This window comes from Phalacrocorax carbo, chromosome 1, assembly GCF_963921805.1.
Source record: "Phalacrocorax carbo chromosome 1, bPhaCar2.1, whole genome shotgun sequence".
In the NCBI taxonomy this organism is placed as follows: Eukaryota; Metazoa; Chordata; class Aves; order Suliformes; family Phalacrocoracidae; genus Phalacrocorax; species Phalacrocorax carbo.
The window spans coordinates 131,129,263-131,157,203 of NC_087513.1; the positions used below are offsets into that span (position 1 = coordinate 131,129,263).

Here is a 27,941-nt window from a genome sequence, read left to right on the forward strand (position 1 = left end):
ATGTTTGAATAGTGAATGACCGTGAAATTAGTTTCCTTATAAGCTACACTGAAAACACTTTTTTTTTTTTTAATTTCAAGAAGGCCCGTGGGGCATTGTTTTCTGCCTAGCTTCATAGTCAAATATTTTACTCTCCATTTGTTTTATGGTCAAGTAGATAGGGTCCATTTGCTGGATACATTTTTATTGATATTCTGGATTTATGTCAAGTTGTGAACTGTCAAGATTTTGAGAAATGACAGCTGCTAGAGACCGAACAGAGTTCACTGAATTTCAGAAGAATATTTCTCACTGCTGGAGGCTTATGGCTCTGAAAATGCAGACAGACTGGTCTGATTAGAATGCAGCAGTGGGACAATGGGCTACTAACACAATACAGCAACCAAGCTTGGAAACAATATTGAGTCTCTAGTATTAAGTCTCTAGTATTTCAATCTAAATAGGACTGGTTCAGTCGCCGAATATACAGTTTTATTATCCGTGACTCTGAAATTGCATTTCAGAGAATAGCAGAATCTGAGCACATCTGAGCATTGGTTCTTACTTGTCATCCCTGCCCAGCTGAAAGCATGTGCCAAAGTTGCCCTCCTCTTCAAGAGGGATAACCTAAACTGCTAGGTCTCTAAAAGCAGGATCTTACCAATACTCTGCCAGTTTCCAGCTTAAGCAGTTATCTTAGTTCCAGCTGTAAGATTACTTTCGTTGCATACTAAAAAAAATTAGTTACCTTTTCAGTCTCACAAGAGAACTATAATGTATCAAAAAACATGGGTAGTTGAGCTGCCTGAACTCCTGTTTACTTCCAGTACAAGGGAAAAATGCAATGACAATTTTAAAGCTCTGAATAGCATCATATAGGTTTTGCTCAGCGTCAGTTCCTTACCTTTGGAATTTACTATCCATAGATGGTTACCTGAAACAAACTCTAGAGAGCTTTAGGGCATAGACTCACAAAATTACAGAAACATTTAGGTTGGAAAATACCTTTAAGATCATCAAGTCCAACCCTTAACCTAGCACTGCCAAGTCCACCACTAAACCATGTCCCTCAGTGCCACATCTATGCATCTTTTAAACACTTCCAGGGGTGGTGACCCTACCACTTCCCTGGGCAGCCTGTTCCAGTGCTTGACAACCCTTTCGGTAAAGAAATATTTCCTAATATCTAATCTAAACCTCCCCTGGCCCACCTTGAGGACATTTCCTTTCGTCCTACTGCTTGTTACTAAGGAGAAGAGACTGACCCCGCCTCGCTACAGCCTCCTTTCAGGTAGTTGTAGAGAGCGATAAGGTCTCCCCTCAGCCTCCTTTTCACCAGGCTAAACAACTCCAGTTCCCTCAGCCGCTCCTCATAAGACTTGTGCTCTAGATGTCTCACCAGCTTCATTGCCCTTCTTTAGACACACTCTGGCACCTCAATGTCTTTCTTGCAGTGAGGCACCCAAAACTGAACACAGTATTCGAGGTGCGGCCCCACCAGTGCCGAGCACAGGGGCACGATCACCTCCCTACTCCTGCTGGCCACACTATTTGTGATACAAGCCAGGATGCTGCTGGCCTTCTTGGCCACCTGGGCACACTGCTGGCTCATGATCAGGTGGCTGTCACTCAACATCCCCAGGTCCCTTTCTGCCAGGCAGCTCTCCAGCCACTCCTCCCCAAGCCTGTAGCGTTGCATGGGGTTGTTGTGACCCAAGAGCAGGACCCAGCACTTGGCCTTGTTGAATCTCATACAGCTGGCCTCGGCCCATTGATCCAGTCCATCCAGATCTCTCTATAGAGCCTTCCTGCCCTCAAGCACATCAGCACTCCCACCCAGCTTGGTGTCATCTGCAAACTTACTGAGGGTGCACTCAATCCCCTCACTCAGATCATTGATAAAGGTATTGAACAGAGCTGGCCTCAGTACTGAGCCCTGGGGAACACCACTTGTGACCGGCCGCCAACTGGATTTAACTCCATTCACCACCACTCTTTGGGCCTGGCCATCCAGCCTGTTTTTTACCCAGCAAAGAGGATGCCCATACAAGCCATAAGCAGCCAGTTTCACCAGGAGACTGCTGTGGGAAACAGTGTCAAAGGCTTTACTAAAGTCTAGGTAGATAAAATCCACCGCCTTCCCCTCATCCACTAGGTGGGTCACCTGGTTATAGAATAAGATCAGGTTAGTCAAGCAGGACCTGCTTTTCACAAACCCATGCTGACTGGGCCTGATCCCCTGATCACACATGCTGCGTGATGGCACTGAAGATGATCTGCTCCACAACCTTCCCGGGCACTAAGGTCAGACTGACAGGCCTGTAGTCGTCTTCCTTCTGGCCCTTCTTGTAGACAGGCATCACATTTGCTAACCTCCAGTCAACTGGGACCTCCCCGGTTAGCCAGGGCTGCTGATAAAGGATTGAAAGTGGCTTGGTGAGCACTTCTGCCAGCTCCCTCAGTACCCTTGGGTGGATCCCATCCAGATCCATAGACCTGTGTGTGTCTAAGTGGTGTAGCAGGTTGCTAACCATTTCCCCTTGGGTTATGGGGGCTTCATTCTGCTCCCTGTCCCTGTCTTCCAGCTCAGGGGCCTGGGTACCTGGAGAACAACTGGCCTTACTATTAAAGGCTGAGGCAAAGAAGGCATTAAGTACCTCAGCCTTTTTTCTCAGCGTTGTCACTATGTTTCCTCCCACATCCAAGAAAGGATGGAGATTCTCCTTAGCCCTCCTTTTATTGCCAATGTATTTACAGAAACATTTTTTACTGTCTTACAGCAGTAGCCAGATTAAGTTCTAGTTGGGCTTTGGCCCTTCTAATTTTCTCCCTGCATAACCTCAAAACATCTTTGTAGTCTTCCTGGCTTGCCTGCCCCTTCTTCCAAGGGTCATAAACTCTCCTTTTTTACCCCGTGTTCCAGCCAAAGCTCTCTGTTCAGCCAGGATGGACTTCCCCGCCAGCTCATCTTCCCACACATAGGGATGGCCTGCTTCTACACCTTGAATATTTTCTTCTTGAAGAATGTCCAGCCTTCCTGGACTCCTTTGCCCTTCAGGGCTGTGTCCCAAGGCACTCAGCAGGCTCCTAAACAGGCCAAAGTCTGCCCTCTGGAAGACCAAGGTGGCAGTTCCACTGACCCCCCTTTCTTACTTCTCTGAGAATTGAAAACTATCATTTTGTGATTGCTATGCCCAAGATGGCCTCCAACCGTCACGTCACCCCCAAGTTCTTCTCTGTTCACAAATCACTGGTCCAGCAGGGCGCCTTCCCTAGTTGGTTCACTCACCAACTGTGTCAGGAAGTTATCTTCCACACACTCCAGGAACCTCCTAGACTGTTTCCTCTCTGCTGTCTTGTATTTCCAGCAGACATCTGGTAAGCTGAAGTCCCCCTTGAGAACAAGGGCTAGTGATTGTGAGACTTCTCCCAGCTGCTTATGGAATATTTCATCTACGTCTTCATTCTGACTGGGTGGTCTATAACAGACTCCTACCACAGTATCTGCCACGTTGGCCTTCCCCCTGATTCTTACCCATAAACACTTAACCCCATCATCTCCATTTTCAAGCTCTAGACAGTCAAAACACTGCCTAACATATCGGGCTACCCCACAGCCTCTCCTTCCTTGCCTATCCCTTCTGAAGGGTTTATAGCCACTGCAGCACTCCAGTGTGCGAGTCATCCCACCATGTTTCCTTGATTCCAAGTATATCACAGTTCTCCAGCTACATAACGGCTTCCAGCTCCTCCTGTTTGTTACCCATGCTGCATGCATTGGTGTAGATGCACTTCAGTTGGCCTATTGATCCTGCCACCTTTTTGGGCGGAGAAGCCCTAATTCCCATACGACCATTCTCAGGCACTTCTGTGGTTTCTAACACACCCATAACCCTTACATCTTTGCTGTCATGTGGATCTCCATCCCTCACCTCCACTGAGATAGCAGAATGAAGGACCTTGCTAGCACACCATCCCTCAAATGTTGGCATGCTGCCTCCAGGCTTGTCTCTAGCGTGCCTGGTTTTATCCCTTTACCCCTTCAAATCTAGCTTAAAGCTCCTTCAATAAGCCCTGCTAACTCCTGTGCAAAGATCCTTTTCCCCCATTGAGACAGGTGCACCCTGTCTGTTCCCAGCAGGCCTGGTGTTGTGTAGACCAACCCGTGTCCAAAAGACCCAAAATTCTGCTGGTGACACCAGGCTCTGAGCCAGGTGTTGATCTGCTGGCTCTTCCTGTTTCTTCTCTCATCATTCCCTGCAACTGGAGGGATAGAGGAGAACACTATTTGCGCTTCTGATCCCTTAACCAGTCGTCCCAAGGCCCTGAAATCTCTCTTGATTGCCCTTGGACTTCTTGTTGCAACCTCATCACTGCCTACCTGAAAAATCAGTAATGGATAATATCCTGAGAGCCGTACCAAGGTAGGAAGCTTTCTCTTCACACCGTTAACCTGGGCCCCAGGGATGCAGCAGACAGGTGGGTCTGGTCTGCATGTTGGGCCTTCTGTACCCTTCGGAAGAGAGTCTCCTATGACAACAACCCCTCTTCTTTTCTTTATGGAAGTGGTTTTGATGCAGGGCATAGGCCGGCTTAACCTCAGTGACCCCTCCAAGCTAGATGAACCATCATCCTCGTTATTGTTCGATTTAACTTGCAGAGCCTTGTACCTATTAAGCAAGGGCACTTGGGAAGGTGGGTAGTCACAGAGAAGATGCGCCTGCTGCACCAGGTAGGAACGTGTCACCATTGCCCCCCTATCCTTTAAGTCACCATGTTCAGCCAGGTGGAGAGAGGACAGGGAAACCTCTGCATCATGCGTCCTGTCTGCCTGCTGGGCCTGTCCCAGGGAAGGTACAGTGCAATTCCAGTAGTCTCTCTCTCGCACTCCCTGATACTCCTCAACCTACTCATCTCCTCCTCCTGGAGCTCTGTTGCTAAGCAGAGGAGTTCCCCTACCTGGGCACACCTCCCACAGGTGTGTTCACTGCTGCCACCCAGTACTGGCGTAAGAGCAGGGCACACAGTGCAGCTGGACACCTGGGTGGCAGCATGTTCCTGCTGGAACTCTGTCTGGGAAGCTGTGTCAGTTGTGGTGGGTGCAGAGCTTAGAGAGGCCAGGGCTTTCTGCCAGGTGGATACCATTGCTCCCTGGTCAAGCTGGCAGAGCTTCAGCACCCTTCCTGCATGGCCTTCCACACAAACTGCCACGCCATGCCCTTGCTGACGCGCCATGCCCTGGTCACTAGCACTCCCCAGGGGCTTCTTTTATACGTGTGGTGGGGTCTGGCTGCCGTTGCTCCTGGCCCTGACCAGGTCTCATCAGCCACTGTCTGCAGGCTCCTGGTGGCTCTCTTGGCTTCCCCTGAGGTACCCTCAGTTTGGGAACCTGCCCTGCGCACTGCGCTAGAGTGCTCCAGAGGTGCTCGCCTCGGCGACAGGCGCAAGACATTCAACCAATTTAACTTGACTGTTCTTTTTTTTGTTCTACTTAATTTTTGTTTGTTCTGGTTTAGTTCAGTTCACATTTTTTTGTTTCTCAGGGGTAAGCCCTTACTGCAACAAGCACTCTAATGTATAAATGAAAACAGAAGGAAATTGACTTCTAGAAGCAATATGCGCAATCCAGATAAAACGGAGTTTATGGGCAATGACATTGTGAGGTTGAAGAAGCAAATGAAACATAAAACCCGTATAGCGAGACACATCAGAAGACGTGGCCATAATAAAGCACATCATTGGGTTAAGCCATACAATTTGTAATGCCATGCTGATCAAAGCAGTAAGGTAATGTGTGGAATTTACATCTGCAAAAGATCACTGAATTGATCTATATAACTGAACTAAAAATAGAGGAGACAATTGTATTACTGCTAATAACCAAGTCATGCAATATCCTGAAGAGGCAAATTTCATTATTCAGATGATACAGGATATTTGTATAGGATGACTGGAAGACCAGAGGAATTCTTCTATCTTCTGTCTACCTCTTCCTCACTTTAAGATTTCAAAAAATGAAAGGCATATTGGTCACTGCTTAAGACAGGATGGCAGGCTTGACTTATGAGAAATCTGTCCCCACCAACAAATCCTCAATCCAAAATAGTCTTTAAGACATGATCAGATTACTATAAAGTAATGAAGAGAGCACCTAAAGTCATACCTCTAGCTGGAAAGCTTAACTGCTGTAGGGTCGCTGCACTTACGCAGTAGCCGACCTGTGACTTCTCTGAAATGTCTCCCAGACAGGAATTCCAGTCTTCTACACTATAAACTGGGCAGTCTTGTAGGTTAGTGACAAGGTCTCCCACAAAAAGACCTCTTGGTCCATTGGCAGGAGAATCCTGAGAAGAAACAGTAAAGTCAGTCATGTTATTATACTTAAAACTACAAGGATTTGTTTATAGTTCTGCCCAATAGCCATGAAATCTTTAGGTTAAGACACTATTTCCAGAGAAACAGAAAAACCTCAGGCTCCACTAGAACTGATTATTTCAACTTATGATAGAGCATTACAAAAACAACATACCGTACAAAGAATAACTTATTTATTGCAAAGAAAAAGGGCAAATCTCCACGTGTTCCAGGGGACCTCTTCAAATTTGAGTAATTATTTTCATAAAAGTTAATATGCTGTGGTTTTTTCCTACCATTTTAAGTTCAAGAAGTTTAAATTAATACCCCAAATCTTTCAGCAAAGCAGGGTGTAACTATACTTTCGAAGGTATAAAACATAATGAATGTCACTCTCCTCCTGAGTTATATCAATTAACTTTTAGATCCAAGAAAGACTGAATGCTTTTAGCTCTGCTGTTCAACTGGGCTGTATTTGATTAAGTCAGAAAAAAATCAGTCCTTTCCAGAAACTCAGCAGTCTATCTCTACTTTGCTTCCAGCTGACCAAACAAGCAAGCAAATCAGCTCAAAATATTCTTTAACATTAAAAACAGATAGCAATAACTAGAGTGATAATGCAGTTTCCGGTAGATTTACTTGGGGCCAATACTGAAAAGAAGTTAAAAAAGAAGTTTAAAAAAAACCCAGAAATAAGCCTGCAAACTCATTTCAAATGTCTAAACAGTTTTATAGTACACTGAATAGCCTATAATTAGTCATGCCATGTTCTTTCATTTCCTAATACTAAAAACCATGAGACTGAGAAGGAAACTTTAAGCAGACAAAAAGTGCAATGTATTAGATTCTGCAGAGTGCTGCACTGACCAAATTTGACTGTGGTAATAAGAGACACAGGTACATTTCAGGTCACAAAGCACATAATATGAAAATGGTACAGATTTTTTCTTACCTCTGCAACCTCAGTGACAAGTGCCCCAACACCCGTGTAATAGAAAGGGAAAAGAATGGCTGGCAGCAGAAATAAAACCATGAAACTTGCAACACCAAGAACAAAATTATGCCACACTCCTAAAAAGAAGGGAAGAATCACATTTATAGATAAACACTAATAACAAAAAGGTGTTTTTGAAATGCAAGGTTCTACAGTTACCTTCTAATTAACTTTCCTGAAATAATGACGGTAGGAATGGATGAAAAGTTAATTTGTGAACATAGCCATGAAAGAAACATACGTATGTTACTTTACAAACTTAAGTTTCTATGATGTTACTTTGTAGGGGAGTTTTAGAGAAGCCTCTGAACCCCTGAGAATTATACTATCACAAAAGACAGGGAAGTGCTAAGTCCATTCTAAAGGTGTCATTCTACCATATTGGTATTTCATCACTTAACACTACTTTTCTAAGCATGTAGTGGGCAGAGTATCCAGAAATAAAACTGGGCTTCTGAATCAATTATTAAACTACAGCTTCTATGTACAGAGTTGTCACCAATATGAAAAAACTAGCGGAATAAAATGTATTACGTGTCACTTTCTACCACAATAAACTTTTGAATTTAAGAATCTGGGTTTATATGTGAGTAAATACTGTTTGTCCTGGTCAGCAAGATGTCTGAAATGTAGTTGCAGTTCAGTATTTTTCATGGTTATTTCCACTGTATCAATGAAAATAATTACATATATATGTGCCAAACAAGTTTACAAAATTATTTGAAAAATGGCTTCTTTTACAAGAAAATCTGGACCTAAAACCACATCAAGAAAATAAGTTGTGCAATCAGCATTTTCTGACGCATTATTTTGGGCAACCTACTTGCAGCTGCAGTCTTTATAGTATGCTGTTCTACATAGGAAGAAATGAATCACTATCATAGGACACACTTGGCATCCTTCAACATCCAGTACCATACAAATCGTCTCATTTCATTTGTGTTCTTGGACAAATATTTTGTATGACCAATGCAGGAAAACTATTCAATGTTGAAGACTCCTGATTTCCCTCTTACAGTGCTTCATCTTGTTAAGGAGGGGTCTAATTCAATTCTATATTTACAGTGCAGTTACAGGACAGGAACTGAAGTAAGTATGTTTAAAAACATATTAAACCTATCTTTCTTAAACTGTATATAACACAGGAATCATAGCCAGAGGAAATAAGAGTCTTCCATATGTTATCTCTACACGTCACCCGGTCTTCTTTCACATTTCTAATGCTGCAGAAATGAGAGACGTTTCTGGAGTACTTTAACTAAAGATTTGTTGCCATTTCCACTAGTGGATGCTTCTTAAAGTGATTTCTCTTTCTAAAGTTGTTAATCATATCTCACTGAAAGGCAATCAGACAGATGAAGTGTTTCAGCATTCAGTTCTCTCTATCTCACATCCATACATTTATGTGTGCACACACACATAAGTGCAACAAACCCAGAAGTATTAAGTAAATATTTAAACTTCATTGTTTTAACTTTTTTATCTTAAATTATTTTTTCAGCTTAACAAAAGATAAAAATCTAAGACAGAAACAAAATTCCTTTGTAACAGTGTGGCCGCCAGACAGAGTAAGCTGGAAAAAAATATAAAAAAGGTGATGGAACTGCTAGAGGGTGACAAGGAATACTTTCAAACAGCTAGGAAAACATGGGCCTTAGTACCATAATTTACACAGTTTGCTGTGTGGAATACAGCAGAAAGTCTAAGATAGAAAGGCTTCAAATTCACCCCAGGTGATCCATAGTAAAATAAACAGGCTCAAAATGAGAGTACCTCTAGAGGCACACTGCTGAGTAGACCATCAATTTCATTTTGCAGAAACAGCCTCATCCTTGGATACCTAATTCCTTATACTTAAAAAGGGATACTTTACACAACCCTTAAAACACCTTAAAATAATGTTTTAAAAATCTTTAACTCCTTCTTCTGTTAAAGACAAGACCAAATGTATTAAAAATGATCTCAAAAAATACAAATATTTGAACTAATTATAAGAAAGTGCTGCCCAGAATCACTTTTCATCTACTAGGCATGGAATTAATGCTAAAAATATCACAGGTCTTACAAGAACGCTGATTCACTATTCTTGAACTCATGATGCCATCTGCTGTACAACAAATATACTCTTTAATCTCTAGAGTATAAGTGGACTACAAAAGGAATATTCAGTGTTGTTCTCTACTCTCTCTCTCTTACTTAGCTGCCATACAAAAAATCCGAAAGCATGTCTATGTAAACACAGAACTTCAGAACACAGGTTCATTCAACTGCTCTGATAATGAAGAAACACTGAGTCAAGTTTACTGAATATCACCTTTTATCACTATCAGACATCCCAGTTCTGAAAGATACCTATCATTAGCTGTAAAAAAATTGCATATATTTGTTATACCTAACTGGTAACAGGCCACTGATACTAACCAGTCTTGCAACATGCTTGTTCCTGCCTTGTATCCCCCTCTTTCAGGTTTCCCAAGAAACCTGAAAAAATATGGCAGGTGTTTGCTTATCATCAAAAACATGCAAGCAATTATTTTCTATTACAGCTTATAATATTTTTTTTTTCTAGATGATTTCTCAGGAATGTATATAAGCAACCCATTTTGAAAATCAGTATGACTGGTCATTCAGTACTGTTCACAGTAGCTGGAAGTGGAAATTGATTAATTTGAGAAACAGGGCTTCAAAAGAGTTAGCCTATTGCACTGAATCATTTTGGTTCATTAGGGTATTTGGAATATAGATATATTTACTTACCTAACATTTATCATCATTTACTTGATTTATGAAAGCTTGAAAACATGCTTTGCTAAAGGCTTCTGTATGCCCAGCCTAAAACCCTCTATATAACTTCTTAGTTACAATATTCAAGAAACAATGTTAGTTTCTAAACATTACAACAGGCTGACTGCCTCCTACTGTCCCCTGCAACAGAAAGCCATCATTGCCAAGAACTAAACCAGGATGCTAACTTTTCTATCTTTATTTCAGTAGTTTGGGAACCACCTTTGTTTCTAGAAGTCAATAATACAAGCGGTTCAGGTAGCGTAACACAGTCTAACTCCCCATAGCAACAGGGCTCTTCTTCCCACTAGCCAGAGACTTCAAAAAACATCAAATCAAAAACATTTGGAAGCTACTTCGAGCCATAAGCTGTGATTCTCTTTGGATGTTTGTGTTTTAGCCTTTACTTCCTCCTAATGGCAACATCAAAACACAGTGACCTGTATAATAACATAACTCACATGTCACTGATAATCATTCACAATACTACTGAAAAATCACATTAATAGATTGCTCCTATCGCAGCAAATGGTAGTGAGTTGCTCCAGGGTGTTCACCTGTGTCAGCAAGTCATGTTTGCATACCACGAGTCTTCTGACTGAGTACTTCCCAGCTTACACGCTCCAAGGTTTTGCTACTTTGGCCATACAATAGGCAAAAAAACCCACAAAAGACAGGGAACTTCTGCACCTGGGCTGGTATAAGAGGTTTTACTGAGCTGGTGTAAGAGCTTTTTCTAATGACAGAAACAAGTCAGAAACCACATTTTTCCCCCAACTACACAACTGGAATTTCTTATGCACAACTATTCTCAATCAGATCTAGGATATAATAACATTTTTCATGACAGCAAATTGGTACTCATTTAAGCTCCTAGAAACTCATGTCTCTCCTTCAGAAAACAGCACAATATGGAGAGTAATGATCAAATGATTTTCTGAAATCACAATATAGGTTCAGAACAGAAGGATCACCTTCAGGCACCTTTGGTACTTCTTTGTTTTAAAACTTCAATTCTCTATCAAGGATTCCCAAATGATGCCTGTAGAATAAGTAACTGTGCTAAGAAAAGATTTAATAAAAAAAGCACAAACTATCACCTGCACAAAATATCCGTAATTGCTGGACTGGAGATATCAATTGCAAGTGAGTTGTGAAGAGGTCAACAAATGCTCCAGGATAGACAATGAAGATAAAAATCCCAAATCCATTAAATCGTACTTGTTCTCTTAAAAAGAAGAAAACAAAAATGAAGTGGTGTTACCGCAGAGAAACAAATGAAAAACTGATTCTATATAGCACACACATTTTTGTCTACAAGAATAACTAAAATTATAATTATAAAACTAACTTATTTTTCATAATATGAATAACTGAAAGATAATTAACCTAAAGGACGTTTTCTGCAGTAGTTGTCACTTCTAAGCAGCAAACATTTGTGAGCCTGATAAAAAATAAAGGATAAGTTCAATGTTTTTTCTGCCTCCTGGTAACAGTAACACACAAAATACTTTAAAAAAAAAAAACTACTTTCGATTTACTATATATTTTAACACTTGGGGTTTTTTTTCTTTTAAGTAAAAAATGGCAGCCTGTAGGATGCAGTTTCAAACTAATCTATGAAAAATTATCTGGAAGAAGCAATCGCTTTCCTCTTAAAAAAGCACTTACAGATTTCTGGAATTTATAATTTCTCTGTTCTTCGAATTTAAATTTAGAGTAAATTGTAAACTAACAAAAATGAGGGAAATGACATCTGAAAAAAATGAAAACAAGTCAAGAGGTTAAAAGGACAAATGCTATTTAAATATATTAGTAGCTGACACTGTCATACAGATAATATATATATATTTCAGAGGTTTTACAATTGCTTTTAAATGACACTTTTTGGAATAACTACTTAAAGTTTTTATGAAGCTAGAAATTTCATAAGGGACTAATAGAGGCATGACGATCATGTTCCAAGACAATTACATTCCAATTATTATTCCAAGACAATCATGTTCCAAGACAAACCAAGCACAGATCAGCAAATCCCATATCTTTGCTGAGACAGTACACTGGGCATAACATTTTATTTATTCACATTTATGTATTTATTTATTGTGCACACACAATAAAAGAAGACACAGAATTATACAAAATTAATCAGAATAAAGTAATACATTAATTCCATGGAGTTAACTCAGCAGACCTACCCATGCTACCAATTAGTAATGGGCAGTGTAATGCCTATACAGGATTTCATCACTTGGGTAGGAGGTACAGAGGGAAAAAGAAAAAGGCTTTTTTGGGACAAGCCTTGACTAAACTAAGGCTCAAATATTTTAAAGTCTTGAAGTTCACAGCCAATACTATCTTGAACTGAAGCTGTCGAAAGTGTCTTAGATTTCAGGAAGTCAAACTGATTTGCCAGAATTATAAAATTTGCCCACAGCACAGATATTTAGTAAAGCCTAAACCTTCACAATTGACCCTAATAGCAGTATAGACCCAACCTGTGCTACGGGGAGAGAGAAAAAAAAACAAGTCAAGCAGAAAGCAGCAGCAGCAGCAGCAATGTACATTGGACAAACTATTTTTTCCCCTGGAAACAGCTGGGAATCAAATTTTTTGACAAAAACATAACCCAAACTTGAATATTCAGAGCCTTTGCTCCTGATCTTGAATCAAGATATCACACCACTAAGGTATAAGAATTATTCATTCTGGTTAAAAAGAGGTCAATAGTTACTCCTGGCTTTTCTGCAGTAAGCCAGCAGCATGTGAAGGCACTGCAAAAGAAAGGAAATTTTGTTGCTTCTTCCTGTGCTGGGATGACCAAGAGCAAGCGCTTTATCCTCCACAGAAAAATCCCTGTGAATATTAGGGGGAAAAAGCTGAAAGACAAACAGAGCATATGAAACACAGAGGGGCCCAAACCACCCCTTTAATTGAGAACTTTTGGGGTTATAAAAAAGGTAGCAATGTGTTAATATGCAGTCATGACTCCCTACACTCAAGAAAAACAGAGAAACAACTTAGGGCTTCATGCTCATGGGACAGATAACGATGATGTCCAGGAGAAACGCCAAGGACACCTGAATACCAGCCCCAGTAGCCACCACTTAACCCTCTTATGCTAGAGTGTCATTTAGCAGTAATGACTAACCATGTCAAGTAACTTTTTTGTGAAGTAATCATCATAGTTAAGTGGCATTAAAAATATCGTCTTTGATCAAAACACATTGCTGAGATTAACAGGGGCAAGTCACATTTGACTGAGTTACTGCTTCAGCCTGTTCATACGTTACTTCACAAGCTATGTTTAAACAAATCAATTTAAAATCTATTTTAAAGTACCATTGTGCAATAGCACATGGGTCCTCTTCAAGTGCCACAGCTGCAGAAATGCAATTGCTGTGGGAAAAACAGGAGCACTTAAGAGAATTGTTATTTTAAACCTGATGTGGGAAAAACAGGGGCACTGAAGTATTATTTTAAACCTGAGGCAGCATGGTGTATTTGCAAAGCAGAAGTCCTTTCTCATTAATAGACACTATATTAAAACTCTATCCTTAATTGTGTGCCCTTCCAATTTTAAAATCTAGGGAAGATATGAAATACAGAATAAACAGACTCTCTAGATAAACCAAAGAAGTGCTAACACCATTCACAAGTAAGTAAATGCTCTGGAATATTAGGCTTTGTTGGCTCATGGTAATAGGAAAATAATTTGTATTACCGAATAGCTGCCACCCCATGGCCGACTTCGTGTATCACACCACTGATGAGGATTGCAGAGAAGAAATAGGTCAGCTGGCTGACTGGCAAATTTACACCAGGCACCTGTTGATGTGGGCATGACAACAAAATAAAACACACGAGGAAACCAAGAAGTACAAAGACAAATCATTCTGCCCCTAAATTTGCTGCCTTCACTCACTTCTTCAGACCCACAACAGAAAAGGGGCCGTTCTCACACAGCACTATCAGTTTGTACCTCTTCTCCCAATTTATTCAATGTATTTTAAAATATATTTAATATATATTCTTTTGTTGAAGGTTAAAAAGCATTCCAGGTCCAAAAGCCTTCTCCCTTCCCTACTTACTCCCCACAGCCCTGACCGAATGTGTCCTCCTCTATATTAAGCTCAAGAAGTTTATAAAAATGTATGCAGACTTCCACTCAGATGAGACAGGCTTGGCAACTAATGTGAGCATTAGTTTACAATTTCCTGCAGCCAGTCATGTAGCTATAGTAAAGATCCACTCCTCAAAAAAAGAAAACCAAAAACCAAAATCGTACGGCACTTAGAGCACTCTGAGCCCTAGAAGTTCAAAAAATGAGCCTACATCTGAAATTGCCCATTTCCCTTCTCTTTGCCCATCCAAACCATGAGACTATCCCAAATTTACAAGGTCAAAAAAAAGGGTAGTCTATTTTTCAACTTTTGGCAGTCTACATATGGCAGTTTAACCTTCAAAAAAAACCCACTTGAGTATACTATTTTAATTTATGTAAGACCCCTCACATTCCTCCTGTTGCTGCAGATTCCCACCACTCCCCAAGTCCTTCACTGCACTAGTCATGAGACACCAACTCCTTCCAGACAGGCTTCAAAGGAGTCACGAGTCAGAGAATGAGGAGCCATCTGCCCTTTCCTCCTGATGGACTTTCCTCCTGCTTGGTTCCTGTCCCCACTCAAGGGCCATACTGCCGTGGGATGATAAGGCCGCTTCTGCTGCTTGCTCTGGGGCAGATCTCCTGCCTGCTCCACAGCTCTCCCCACTCGAGGCAGGGTGCACTCCAGTACAGCCACTAACAGCTGACATGAACACAACTTGAATTCCAATCCAGTGGCAGAGAAGAGATGCTATGGGCAAAACTTCCTGGTCTGTCTATAGGGCTCTCTAAAAACTACCCTTGTGGGACACAGAAGACTGCACAGCCAACTGAACACCTGCCGTTTGATCCTACCTTCATTCAGTCCTGCACATTCCTCAATTACATGCATTTACCCACCCATGCAGCGGAACTCTACAATACAATAGGTTGGTGAGACAATCTAGCTAAAAGAAATCCTTCAAAAGACTTGGTTTTATTCATGTTAAACCAAATCACTTCGCTAATTCTGCCCAGCCTGTGATCACGGCCAAGATATTAATCTTAACTGGCATGACTATCGTACGTCACTGCATGAAGACAGCTGGTCTTCAGTCGTTAAGCATCCATTGCTTGTATTACAGCAACAGCTGGTGGCACTAATGCACCAGTTAACTGGTGTTGCCAGTGGCGCTCAGCCCCAGGCACGTAGGAGGACAGACAGCAACAGCAAGGGTTGCTGTCTTAATGCCACCATAACTCTATAGCCTGTTAGAACACAGCACTGGATGCTTTCAGACTTCATGTCAAAGAATCTAGTTTAAGATTCACCGAAAAGGGAAGTTAAGTCTCATGAAGGGTTCTGAAATCAATATCAATATTTTGTTAAAGAGCATTGTCGTCTTATATTTTATGGTCTTCTGGAAATGCCTTTAGTAAAAGAAGATCCTTTGCTAGTAACTGATCTGCCTCCTTCCCACTTTTGTAAACAGGCAACCAACCCAAGAGGGAGCAGCTAAAAAAACCAGCCCAGTTTCCTACAGATAGGTATTTTAAATAAAGTACATGACTGAACAAAAGAGGAAGGGTATAAAAATCTTAATCAATAAAACATAAGCAGAACTGTATCTCCCCCTCTCCATAGCTAAAGGCTAAACAGATTTATGCTACAGGCTAAAGTTGAGTTTAAAAAAAGCCTGGTGGAGGTTTTTGTTGTTTTCTTTTAAAAACTAACTCAACTCTCCTCCAGGCAGTCAAATACAAATAACTAATTTAAATGAGGAGAAGGTCCTCCTGACTTGTCCTTTGCCTCTTTGCAACCACACATGGGTCAACTTACACTAGCACAATCCCCTCAGAAAGAATCCTGAAAGTCTTTAAAGGCAGAATTATACAACTATGACCGTTCAGAAATGACAGAATGAGGTAGGAAAGAAAGAGAACCACAAGTCAATTTACCTTATCCCCATACATGACATTACATTGTCCCTATACATTACATCTGTTTCAGTGCCAGTCTGTCCTTGGTTTGAATGGAGTGATATTGCCAGTAGGCAGTCACCGAGGAATCAATTCCACATTGAATTGAGAACATTATCCTAGGTTTCTGCTTCCATAGTTCTAAATCACACCAGATAAATTCCAAAGGCTTGTCTTTACTTTGGTTGCCTCTATGTTATTTTCTCAAAATAGCAGTGTATTGCAAATGAGCACTTTACTCTGGTGTCAAAAGTGTGGACAGATCCATATCATAATCTCAGAAAATGAAGATGTAAGGGAGGCTTTTCTTACTCCAGAGTGCAGCAGACATACATGCTTAGGATAGACCCCGTTGGCATGTAAATTAAAAATTTTCTGTCTCATGTTCAACTAGTGCTCTACTGGACGCACAGACTGCCCACTCCTGTTTGCTTCTGGAGATAATTCAGGAGCAGGCTGTGGACCAGGTGACTGCAGTGGCAGTACCAGCAGTTCTCTCCCAGGTCTGGTTGCCTGCTTTTGCCAACACACACTGCATTTGCTATATTCACCCTGCATGTGTGAAACAGACCCAAACATCCCAAAGGCACTGAGTTTATGACACATGCTAATGGTCAGGCTTCCTGCACTCATGCAATCTAGCTGCACACAGTCAGTTTAGCACTTATAGGAAGGCCAATTATCATGGCAGCACACAATTCCCAACTTCTGTTCACTAGATTAGATGAATACTTAAATACAGTAAAATGGTTGGGCAACTCTGCTCTAAGCCATGCAGCAGAAGGCAGAGCAATCTCATAGGACTTTCTGCTTTTCTGGAAAATGACCATAGTAAATTCTGGCCAGACAGCGCTCTTGGGGAAATAAGGGTAGTTAGGAATCCTTCCAGGTTAAAACTGTTGTAAGGGCAATGTCAGTTCTTCCATTACTGTCTTGTGTAAAGATAAGAGAGACAGTATTTGCAATCTCTCCCATTCTGTGAAATACATTCCTTTCTAAAATCATACAAGATATTGTCCAGCATCAGAAATCCATAAAACAATTAAATACATCATTATTAGGCCTTTGACTAGACACTGTCAGAAACAGCACTTTCAAATTCACAATTAGGACATAAGTCCTTGAAAGATCAAAAAACATGTCAACTCCTCACTAATGAAACTTTGCTTCCACTATCACACAAAGCTCTTCACACTTCTTTCCTTTTCCACTGATGTTTTGTATTGTAATAAACAGAACTCCTCTCTTCTTGTGGATTATGGATGTGCTCTGCAATTTTAAGGCCACCAGTGCCTCTACATTGCACAGCTCAGAGGCGGCAAATTCTTAGCTCTGTGTTGTACTGCTGTACTTAGTACTATGATAATCTAGGGTTTTTCAAAACTACTAGCCAGTTCTCATTCCTGAGAATTTTTAATATAAACACTTCCACATGTTTGCCTTCACTTGTCTTCCCCTCTTTTACTACCTCCACTCCCCATTTTTAAGGCTGATAACAAACCAGCAAACTTTTATGTAGATGAGTATCAGGAGTTAGGTTATTGTTGCATGGGAGGATTTAAGCATCACATTCCCTGTTAAGAAGCTGGTTAAGACCAGTTCACAGCTCTCAAATAAAGACCTGAGGAGGGAAGACTTACTACAACTTGCAGCATACGATCATTCTGGGCTTTCGGTGCCTCGGTAAGCATCTGTGTCAGAGTTTGCATCAGCGTCTTTCCGAGAAGAATAACGGAGCCAAACATGGCAACTATACCAAACACCATTCCTATGCTGAACCTACAACGAGAAGCAAGTAGTTTAGCAGTGCACAGCCACAAGAAGATAGGGTATATTCTTTGCATATGTAACTGCTTTATTGCAGTTTAGCACACCAAACTCACAGGGCAAAACTGATCTAATGCTACTACCATTCGCGTATCAACAATCCAATACAAAAATATTAGCTAAACGAAACTAATAACAATAATAACATATACTAATAACATTGACTAATGATACAGAATATTTTCCTTGTTTAATAAATGTTTTACATCCAAACCACACCCTGATTAATTTTCAAATATTTTTATGCCCTTCTTACATGTTCTAAATTTTATTCAGTTACCTAATACATGTAACTTGCCATTAGCTATGAATATAAAAACATAACTAAGAATATATCATTAACCATGTTGTACCATACCATCACATATTTAGACACCTGGATTCAAATGGTAGGGTAGCATACATGTTTATTTACAGAAATTTTTAAAATAAAATTTGGACCTTCCTCACAAACAATAAAAAGTGCTAAAGAACAATAAATGAGCCTCAACCTTTTTTACAGAAGAACTAAAATGTACAACTGCAAAGGTGGTTAAAATCAACTACTTAAAACACATTGTTCTTCTCACCAATTTATTTTTCATCAAAATCAGTGTTGAAAATAATTTCAATTTACATCAATCCATCCAGTGGTGAATTTTTGTTCAGCATTATTGTTACTATTTTATACTGTCCAACAGTTGAAGGATGCAATAGTTTATTTTCTAGCTAAAATCCTTCAATTCACTACCAGTCCTTCACAACAGCATAATTTTTCTCTTACCATCCTTAATGAAGCTCACTGGGAATTAGCAAATTTATTTATTTTAAGCAACATGTACTTGTAGCATTAATTAAAGAGACTGGTGGAAACACTATACTGTAATAAATTATACACATTAAAAATCATGATTGATATAGAACTATTTCAAACTGAAATAGCAAAATCATTACATATGAGAAAAATCAATGTGAAGCAGACCTGTCTTTCATTACTCTCTCACTGAAAAAAAATTCAAACCTTACTCATTTTATATTTTCAGAGCAGATATAGAGTAATGCTAGGAAAGCAACTAAGCAGTAGTTTTCTAAACGAGTCCAGGAACACCCATACTAACCACCCCGCTTATTTACCTGTTCCCAGCAGTCTGTGCAATCTTAGCAGGGAAGCGTGCCAGCAGATAGAAGACGGAAGGTGAGCAATGGGCTTCTGAGCAGGTATAGCTGCCGAATGTCTGGGCAATGACTGACAACAGGGACACAACTGTCTCTGAATACAGTTTGAAGCTGCTTTCAGACTTGCTTCTGTATGCAGTATTACGTCATAGCTGTACTCTCAAGAACTACAGTGCAAACCATCGGTAAAAAATAGTTTACCAATTTCTAGTTTTATAGCATCTCAATATGCAACCTGTATTACAGCTATGTATTTTTCAGCAGAGGAGAAAGGCTTATACTGGCACAGTACAATTATGGCAACCAAACTAGTTTGGTTTTATGATCAACCTAGTGAAATAACCATGTCTATCCATTACACTTTTAAGACTACAAAGTAAAGATGTGGTTAAGTTGTGCTTAAGGTGTGGGTAAGTGTTAAGTTCTCTGTATTTGACAGAAGAAAAAAAATCCTGAATTTATACCATAAATGCAGAAATCTGGGTTTCCACCTCCCCCAGCTGTAGAACTGGCGGTTGAAAAGAGCTGTTTGCCATCGCATGTGAAAAGGTGAGACGCTCAAGCCGTATGTCAGCAGCCAGTCTTCATAAGATGCCTTCAGAGAGTTGGATGACTGCAAAACAATGGAAAATTAGTTTAACCAAAACTGTTATGTGACCAAGCAGTAAACGTGATCTGTTTACATAAAAATGGATGTATAACTTCAGGCAAATGTCCTGCACATTGCTTATATTTTGACATATAGGTAGGTGTGACATGTAATATGAAAAAATCACGCCACTACTTCGATGTAAATCGCAAATGTAAATCTAGGATTGTGAAACAGATCAGGTATCCAGCGTTGTTTGACAAGATCTTATATCAGCTTTCCTAGCGTTAAATCACTTTCAGTAGTTTTTAACTACTTAGTTAGAAAGCTAAAGACTGAACTGTTCACAGTATTTTTTCAATGTGCAATTATATTTTTAAAATTACAATAGAGAAAAATGTTTCTTTTGGCTTCAGCTGAAAAAAACTGTTTCTATTATTGTTGAGATATGGATCAGTACTGTGGACACCCTTTAGTAAGGGTAAAAATGCGATCTAGGTCTACTTTTCAAAGACAGAGACTATGCCTAAAGAGACTGAAATATTTGATCATACTAACAAAAAGCAAGAAGGAACTTAAAATTATCAACCTCTGTTGCAACAGTGATTTCACTATGACAATTTCCCAGCATTTCAAGACACTGCTAGAATGCCTTCTCAATAGTCCCGAAGATTTCTCTTTCTGAGAAATGTGCCCAATAAACTATATGATTAATACTCATATGCAGTATTATCTGATATTACAGACCAAGAGACAGTTTTGCAACTTCTGCTTTATGTTATATGGCGCTTGTCTTCTCAATAGACTTTGTTCAGCCTGCTTCATGGAAGCTAGTATCAGAAATCCAACAGAGAGAACGCTTTCCTTGGAGGTGAGAGAGGAACCCACAGCTCAGGAAAAGTGCACCAATGGGTTAAGCCTTCTGACTCTGAGCAGTTCCCAAGGCAGGGGTGTCTCTGACACAATCCAGACACGTCTTTGGAGCTGTCTGACCTGGAACATTGTTCCCAAGTTTCCTTACGAGCAGCAGCACCTACTGAAGACTTTGGGGAATGCGTAGTTCACAACAGGCTCCCCTCGTCCCCACCAAGAAGAACTTCACATGTTTCTGGCTGTCATCCGTAGTTCTTTAAACAAATTTAGAACTTGCCAAGTTCCTTGTATTCCTCCTGTCCTGCTACAGTGGTGTGGGAGAGTGAGGATCTCATTTGGTACAACTATATTGATAACTTTTCTCATTTTGTGGAAATAATTAAAATCTCAACACTAAAAATTTATCTTAAATAATTTTCTTAGGACACGAGACCCATTTACTCAGGTCATTTTTCATTTATCACCATTTATCCTTCTGCCTATATATTTCTGTGTCATTTCCTTCTTCACCCTACTGATTTCAGTCACATTTTCGTTCAAGTCAGCTGAGGACACCGACAGAAATTTTCATCACCATGTACTCCCTAATCAACACTAGTCACTCCCTATGACACCACACCACTAAATTTAGTGTCCACAACCACATCAGCATTTGTTAACCCAGCACTTGCCAACTTTAACAGAAGAGATCACAAAGATGGTTACACTTTTACACATAATGCATAAGCCAAAGAAACAAAGAAAAAGACCTCCTTACATAATCTACCAAATAATTAAGAATTATCTTAAAATACATATGACATAAATACCTCTGACATGACAAACTGTTTTTTGGGAATTGAGTAAACACATCCTGTTCATTCACACAGAGTCCAAACCGACCACATACTATTATAATAAAGCCAATTGGATATATTGACTTGGCACTTCAAAAATGCATTCCTTTTATCACATGCAAAAACCCCTAGAAATGCCAGAAATTAATCCCTTCAAATTCATTCCAATCACATCACAGCCCCACTGTACTAGCAAGGCAAGAGAAATAGGGGATTTCCAGGAGAAACAGGGGATTACTGATCATACATTTGCCAAACAGGGGGAAAAAAATTAAAGGTACCAAAATTCATTTTCCTTTTGCATTTTCCTCACAAGTTGTGTGAATGGTATTCATGATCACTAAATGACTGCATCCCTTTGCAAATTATATTAAAAAGTTCTATGCAAACTTCTGCTCCTTCTGTCCTGAACCCCGCAGGATCACTTGCACGTGCTCACTGCCACATGCACCCTCATACCCCGGTATGAGGTATGTTGGTATCTTTTGTTTCATTTCAAACTTCCTTCACACAGCCTTGGCTCTGCTTCTTTGAGTTCTAAGTGATCTTTGTTATATTAATTTTACTATAAAAGCAATACCTTTTTTATTTATGCAAGCCTTCAAAATAATGAACGCCTGTTAAATACTCCAGGAGCTCCATAAATATCTGCCAGCAAGCAGAGTCCTTAACATTCTTCTTTGCTGACAAAATCTGTTCAAGAGCTCTGAACCATTTCAGCTTCCTGACCTTAAAAGCTGAAGGCTAACCCTGACTGAATGCGTCTAATGCATCCTTTATTTCTCACAGCAGAAGGAGGGACAACCTTCCACCCTTTGCTCATTCCTGATCCTTCAGGCAGAATGAAATGGGATGATTTGGGATGCTGGAGAGCAGGAATTTAGGGGTCTGCCTGAGTGATTCCCTTTTGTAGGACCCAAGCTTCAATGGAAACTTTCACGCCAGTGGTTCAATGAAGAGCAACACGAGGGACTTAAAATTCCATGTCCCAGCTTGATTTGGCATTTTTCAGTTTGCCAATACAAATGTGTCTTGTAACTCTAGCAATATTATGTGAATTTATTTGTGAAAAAATGCATTTAACCACACTGTTATTCCTTCTATATTATAGACTTTCTAAGAGTCAGACAGCCTAACAAAGTATTTGAAATCTGAACAAAACCAATAAGGGAACAAACAGAGCAAGAGACATTGCATATTGAACAAGTTTACAGAATAAACATCAACCACCAGTTACAGCACACATCCTTCTTTTTGTTGAAAATACCAACAGGAAAAGTACTCCTCACCCACGCTGTGTATGCCCTTTTGGTACAATGAAACTGCAAGTGATTTGAGGGGACTGCCTCAAAGCAGGGACTGCCTTTTCCTACAGTTGCTAGCAACCTTGGCTTATGAATGTGGTGGGAGATTTACAGTACCAGCAATAAAACAAGCAACCCTCAGTTTCCTGATTATATAAATCTGGTTATTTAATCAAAATTCTGTTTTGGCTGTGGTGCTCACAGTGAAACTTATCATTGAGATGTACACACATGCGATCTACCACTGAGTTCACTAAAATCCCACAGCTCCCACATACTTCCTTACAATTAATAAGCTTTGTCAACTTTTAGTTAAAAGATCAAAGTTAAATTTTAACTCCTGGACTCTCTTGCTTGCTATAGCATTCCAGGCATTCCCCCGTCTTTTTCCAACATAAATCAGGCACTAAGTTGGCTCCAAACAATGCGTGGTTTGTTTGGGTTTTTTTTCTCCCTTGCTGCTCCTAAGCTCTACCAGAGGTTGTAACGAGAAAAGCAGTGGCTATTCTTACTTACAAAAGAGAATGCTTTTAAGGTCTAATGCTGAAAGAGATCTTCAGAATCTCAGAGATACAAATGGATCTCAGTGAAGCGGCACAACAGGACCATAACCTGAATTCAGCTCTTGCTTTGCACTCTGAGATTCTTCATCAGACATGAAGTTGCTGCCAAAAGAAAACTCGGCTGTTGGCTGACCCTTCCAGTGGTTTTTGGTGTGTCTCGCTACAGTCAGGAGCGCATTTTCCTGGTACCCAGCCAATCTTCTAATTTGTTTCAAAACAACGCCACGTTTGTTTCCAAATACCTAATACAGACTTGACATAATAAAATTTGAAAAATCTTCAGATAAATTACTGTACTTTTATTGTCATTACATACAGACTTGTATTTGTCGATTAATAGCTCTCATCGTTTACTGAGCTATGTTTGGTCTCCAACAATTAGCAGCAGGGGGAGCCACTTATTTTTCCAAGTTTTCTCACCACCTAAAATTTCTTGTATATTTCTTCCCATATTTTACAGGAGTGACAAAATTAACTTTTTTTTTTTACTTAGAAATCACTAGGCCCTATCTGCACTTGGCAGAAACAGATACAGCTCCTGGACTGTAACGTTAACGTAAAAAAGAAAATTACAGCACAAACCTTTCATTTTTCCTCCTGTTTAACCAGCACACATCCTATTTTGCATAACTACACCACAATTTCAGTCATCTCTTCGAAATCACACCTCTCGTGCTTTAAAAAAAACTTCAATGAAACTTGTGCAACGCACAAATGCATCCCTATGTATAATGAACGATGTCTTGTTGGTGTGTTTTCTTTTCAAACCTTCCCGTCTCCATCAGGAGGGAAAAGATGAGTCTTACAATACTCTCTGAAGATTAAAGTTTATTTCTTTAAAAAGGATTTCTATTGAGTTCTGTCTCAACTTGGTTTTTTTTTTCAGTAGAACTAAGCACATTCAGAAGAAAAAGAAATGAAGGAACTGAAAAAAATGAAGAAAAAATTAGTTATGTTTTTGCATACAGTAATTTTAGGAAAATCATCCTTATGAAACGCATAGTCTAGACAGAAAACTTACTGAATTAAGGGATTTTTTTAGAAAGACATAACACTTTAAACCCCAGAAAGCACACTGAAGAGCCGCAGGACTCTTTAAGCAGGAGATTAAGAGCTGGCTGCCCGTCGTTCCACAGCTTTGGTCCTTTCACGCAGACCCGACGCCCCCGCAGCCGCCGGAGAGGCGTTTTCAGCCCCAGCGACGGGCGGAGGCAAAACGTCGCCCCCCCCCATCCCCCTCCCGGACGCCGCCGCGGAGGCTGCCGGCACAGCGGAGGGGCCCCGTTTCTGGGGCGCGGAGCCAGGCCCCGAGGGCGCGGGTGGCCTCCGCAGCCCGCCCGGGGGAGGGCAGCAGGGCGAGGGGGGCGGACACGGCCCTGGCCCTTCACAGCCGCCGGCACCCGCGGAGCGGGACGGGGCCCGGCGCCCGCGCCGAGCTCTGTGGGGAGGGCAGGTGGGGCCCGCGGTGCCTCCCCCGCTCGGAGCCCGGCCGGCCTCGGCCGGCAGATCCCGGCGCCGCAACGGGGCGGGCCGGCGCCCTCCTCCCGGCGCCGGCGGGCTGCGAGGGGCGAAGCGGCGCTTGCTGCCCCGGCGTGCGCGGGGCTGGGGGCTCCCCGTTCGGCTGTGCCTCCGCAGCCCTCACCTTGAGCAGCGTATCCGCCAGGTAGATGGCGCACCAGCCCCCCAGCACGCACACCACCACCGGGATCGGGATCATTGTTGCGGCCGAAGCGGTGGCGGCGGCCGCGGTTCATGCGGAGGAACCCCCGGAACTAAACCTGCCCCGGAACCTTTCTCCACCGGCTTTAGTGCCCGGTCGGACGCTTCCGGGCACCGCGTCGAGCTAGGGCAGGTGCCGGAATTACGTCAGAGCTACGGCGCAGGGGAGCGGGCGTAATGACGTACATGCGTGCTGTTTTTACGCTACTCGTTGAATGAGGGAGGCGGTCGCAGGCCAGCTCTTCCCTCCCACATCACCTCTCGCCTTGGCGGGGTTCACCCGCCGTTCCCTGTGGTGGTGGGATTAAAGCGGGTTGTGGAAGCGCTTCAGCGACGAGGGAGTGATAGGATTCCCTTTAACTACTAAAGTTCTGCCAGAAGTTTAACGTTGGCTTGATGACATAATAAAATGGTTTCTTGAGGGACTTTCAGGCAAGCGCTCTCTGGGCCATTGTGTTTCTTTCCCACTATGAGATAGCCTGCTATCATCCTGATTCTCTGATTTTATGCCTCTCTTGACCTCTCCCGCTCCTCTTGGGTGTTTTTTTCACTGTTACTAGAAGTGGAACGTGCCATGAGGTCACTAATCATAAGACTTGATTTCTCAGGGCCTTTCCCAGTTTCAGAACTTTTGCTCAGAGCTTGGACACTGAAAGCAAACAGGTACAAGATTTGGCAAAGGTTAAGGGAAAGTGTTTATTTGCCTACACAAACTATGCAAATTGAACTGCCCCTCCCCCCTGTGAAAAAGATGCAGTATTCCTCAGTTTTCACATGATTTCTAAATATTTTTTAGCAATCAAAACAGCAGCAGTGTGAGAGCCCTCTGCAGTTTGTGGCTTCCAGTCCACCTTTGCTTTGTGCTTCAGATCAACTCCTTGGCCTTGGTTTGTGAGAAATCGGTCAGGAGAACATCTCTCTCCTGAAAATGCTTATGCCATCTGTCCTTCAGCTCTGATGAGTTAGTCTGTGGGTTCATGGACTGTTCTGTGGAAGAGCTGAGACTGTCATTAGGAGAAGAGTTCATAAAATCAACCACAGCCTATCTTTTCTACACAGAAAGCCTTGTAGAAGTTGTATTTTTAAATAGATATACCAGAAGCCCTCCCTTTGTTAGAATTTAGGTGTTTTTAATGCTGTTTTTCAGTCACATTTTCAGAGTTTTCAGCTGTTTCTTTGTTCCATATATGCTGTTTCATCCTGTCCTGCCCAAAGCAGATGCTGAGAGCTTGCCTTATGCTACCAGCAGGAAGAACATCTCAGCCCTGAACTCCTTGGCTCTTTTCAGCTCCCTTTTCACTGATAACGTGGCATAACATCCCAAGGGGATGCAAGAATAAAGGGCTGTACCCCAGGAGACTGTTAAATCAGCAAGCAAGTGGGGGGAGACAGCCCTGGACAATTTCTCATCATTGGCTATTGTGGGTGTATAGTGGGAAGAGAACTGGTAACACCAGCCTGCTTTCACTTGTTCTCTGTTTGGTGAATTTTCATCTCAGGGATGAAAGGATGGTCAGGGATGGTTTTCCACCAAGTTTAGAGCTTCCATTGTCCTTAAATTCCTGCCCATTGGTAGGAGCTGTTCATGTTATCCAAAGCCTTATGAGAACTTCTGAAAGAATTTAATCCCAACATAAAAGCTCAAGAATTACAGGAAATGTATCCAGCCTTGCATGCAGTCAAACTTGAGTTTGTGCACTGACATAGACGACTTTAAGATGTCCTCAGTATCTAAAACAAATAACTGAGTCCCAGAATTATCAGGTCTGTCTACGGCTTTTCTACAATGGTTCCCTATCTAGCAAGTTCAATTGTGAATCACTGAGAAACGATGCAGATATGGTTAATTCTACACCTTATTGGTTGAAAACTCAAGTTTTCTCATAGACCAACATGCATTTAATATAAATATAAAAAAATTATTGTAGTGGTGGTCTTTGGAAACAATGGAGGGGATTCGTATTCAAATAGTTAAGAATGTGAGTACTTTTACTAATGGCATAGTCCCACTGAAATCAAGCATAGTAAAATGGGTGTGGGGCCTGCTGTTTAAAAGATCCAGTCAATAAACCGCTTTTGTAACACTATTGTATTTTTCTTCTATGCTCGTTTAGTATACTGCATAAAATACAGAACTGAATTTTATGGAGTTGGCATAGAAATTGGCAGTGTAGATAAAAATGAATGTGTCTCAAAAACACAGTGTGTATTTTATTGCTGGAAAGTTTATTGCAAGAAAACAAAAATGAGAATTTTTTAGAATGTAGGCGACAGATATTCTGGGTGAACTGTCAGCCGCACTGTTTTTACTTGTGTAACTTTAGTGGTTATTTTGCCCCTGGCAGAAAGGCAAAGCTAATCCTTGTACTCATGGAATGAAACTGCTGCAGACTGTGAAGTGTTACAAGGAGGGACTGCACTTTGCACTTTGAAACGGAAGGTGTTCAGGATTAAAGTTGCCACTTTAAAATTGTTCAGGATGTAGTACAGATGTTGATACACTTTATACCACTGCTTGTTTTTCCTTACAGCCACATATTAAGTTGAGTAGTGACTAATGCAAAATGCCATACAGTAATCAGGTTAGTGCACAGCGTTCATACCGTGTTAACAAAGCAGCATAATTATCAGAGTTTTGGAAGTCACAGCTGGGGTTTGCGTTAATGGGAGGGTATGGGTGGACCTCAAAAGGACCAGTACTAAAGAATGTTAGAAAAGGATATGTATCAGTCATTGCGCAAGAGTATCTAAGCCCATGCAAAGACTTTAAACAAAAAAGAATAATCTCACAAGCAAAATAATACTGATTAAATGTAATTTGGCAAGTAAATACTAAACAGAATGTGTTAATAATACTTTAATTAAGATATCAAAATCAGTTAGTGGCTTAATATCATAGG

The 27,941-nt window shown here is 41.1% G+C and overlaps 1 protein-coding gene across 7 annotated transcripts in view; it reads right to left on the minus strand.

Annotated features, from left to right (window-relative positions):
* Positions 1 to 25,157, minus strand: part of MBTPS2 (membrane bound transcription factor peptidase, site 2) — a 55,425-nt gene extending 30,268 nt beyond the window's left edge. For 5 of the 7 annotated variants that reach the window (XR_010376456.1, XR_010376455.1, XM_064474278.1 and 2 more), the window contains exons 1-7: positions 24,965 to 25,156; positions 19,622 to 19,770; positions 17,816 to 17,954; positions 13,836 to 13,939; positions 11,212 to 11,339; positions 7,286 to 7,404; positions 6,143 to 6,323 (exon numbers count right to left, since the gene is read on the minus strand). Coding sequence is in view for 5 of the 7 variants with exons in the window: in XM_064474278.1 (XP_064330348.1) it covers positions 6,143 to 6,323; positions 7,286 to 7,404; positions 11,212 to 11,339; positions 13,836 to 13,939; positions 17,816 to 17,954; positions 19,622 to 19,770; positions 24,965 to 25,039 (895 nt within the window). In the remaining 2 variants the exon portion in view is untranslated. Of the gene's footprint in view, positions 1 to 6,142; positions 6,324 to 7,285; positions 7,405 to 11,211; positions 11,340 to 13,835; positions 13,940 to 17,815; positions 17,955 to 19,621; positions 19,771 to 24,343; positions 24,925 to 24,964 lie in introns of those variants that run through there. The other 2 variants (XM_064474260.1, XM_064474268.1) reach the window with 2 other exon arrangements.
* Positions 25,158 to 27,941: the final 2,784 nt, after the last annotated feature.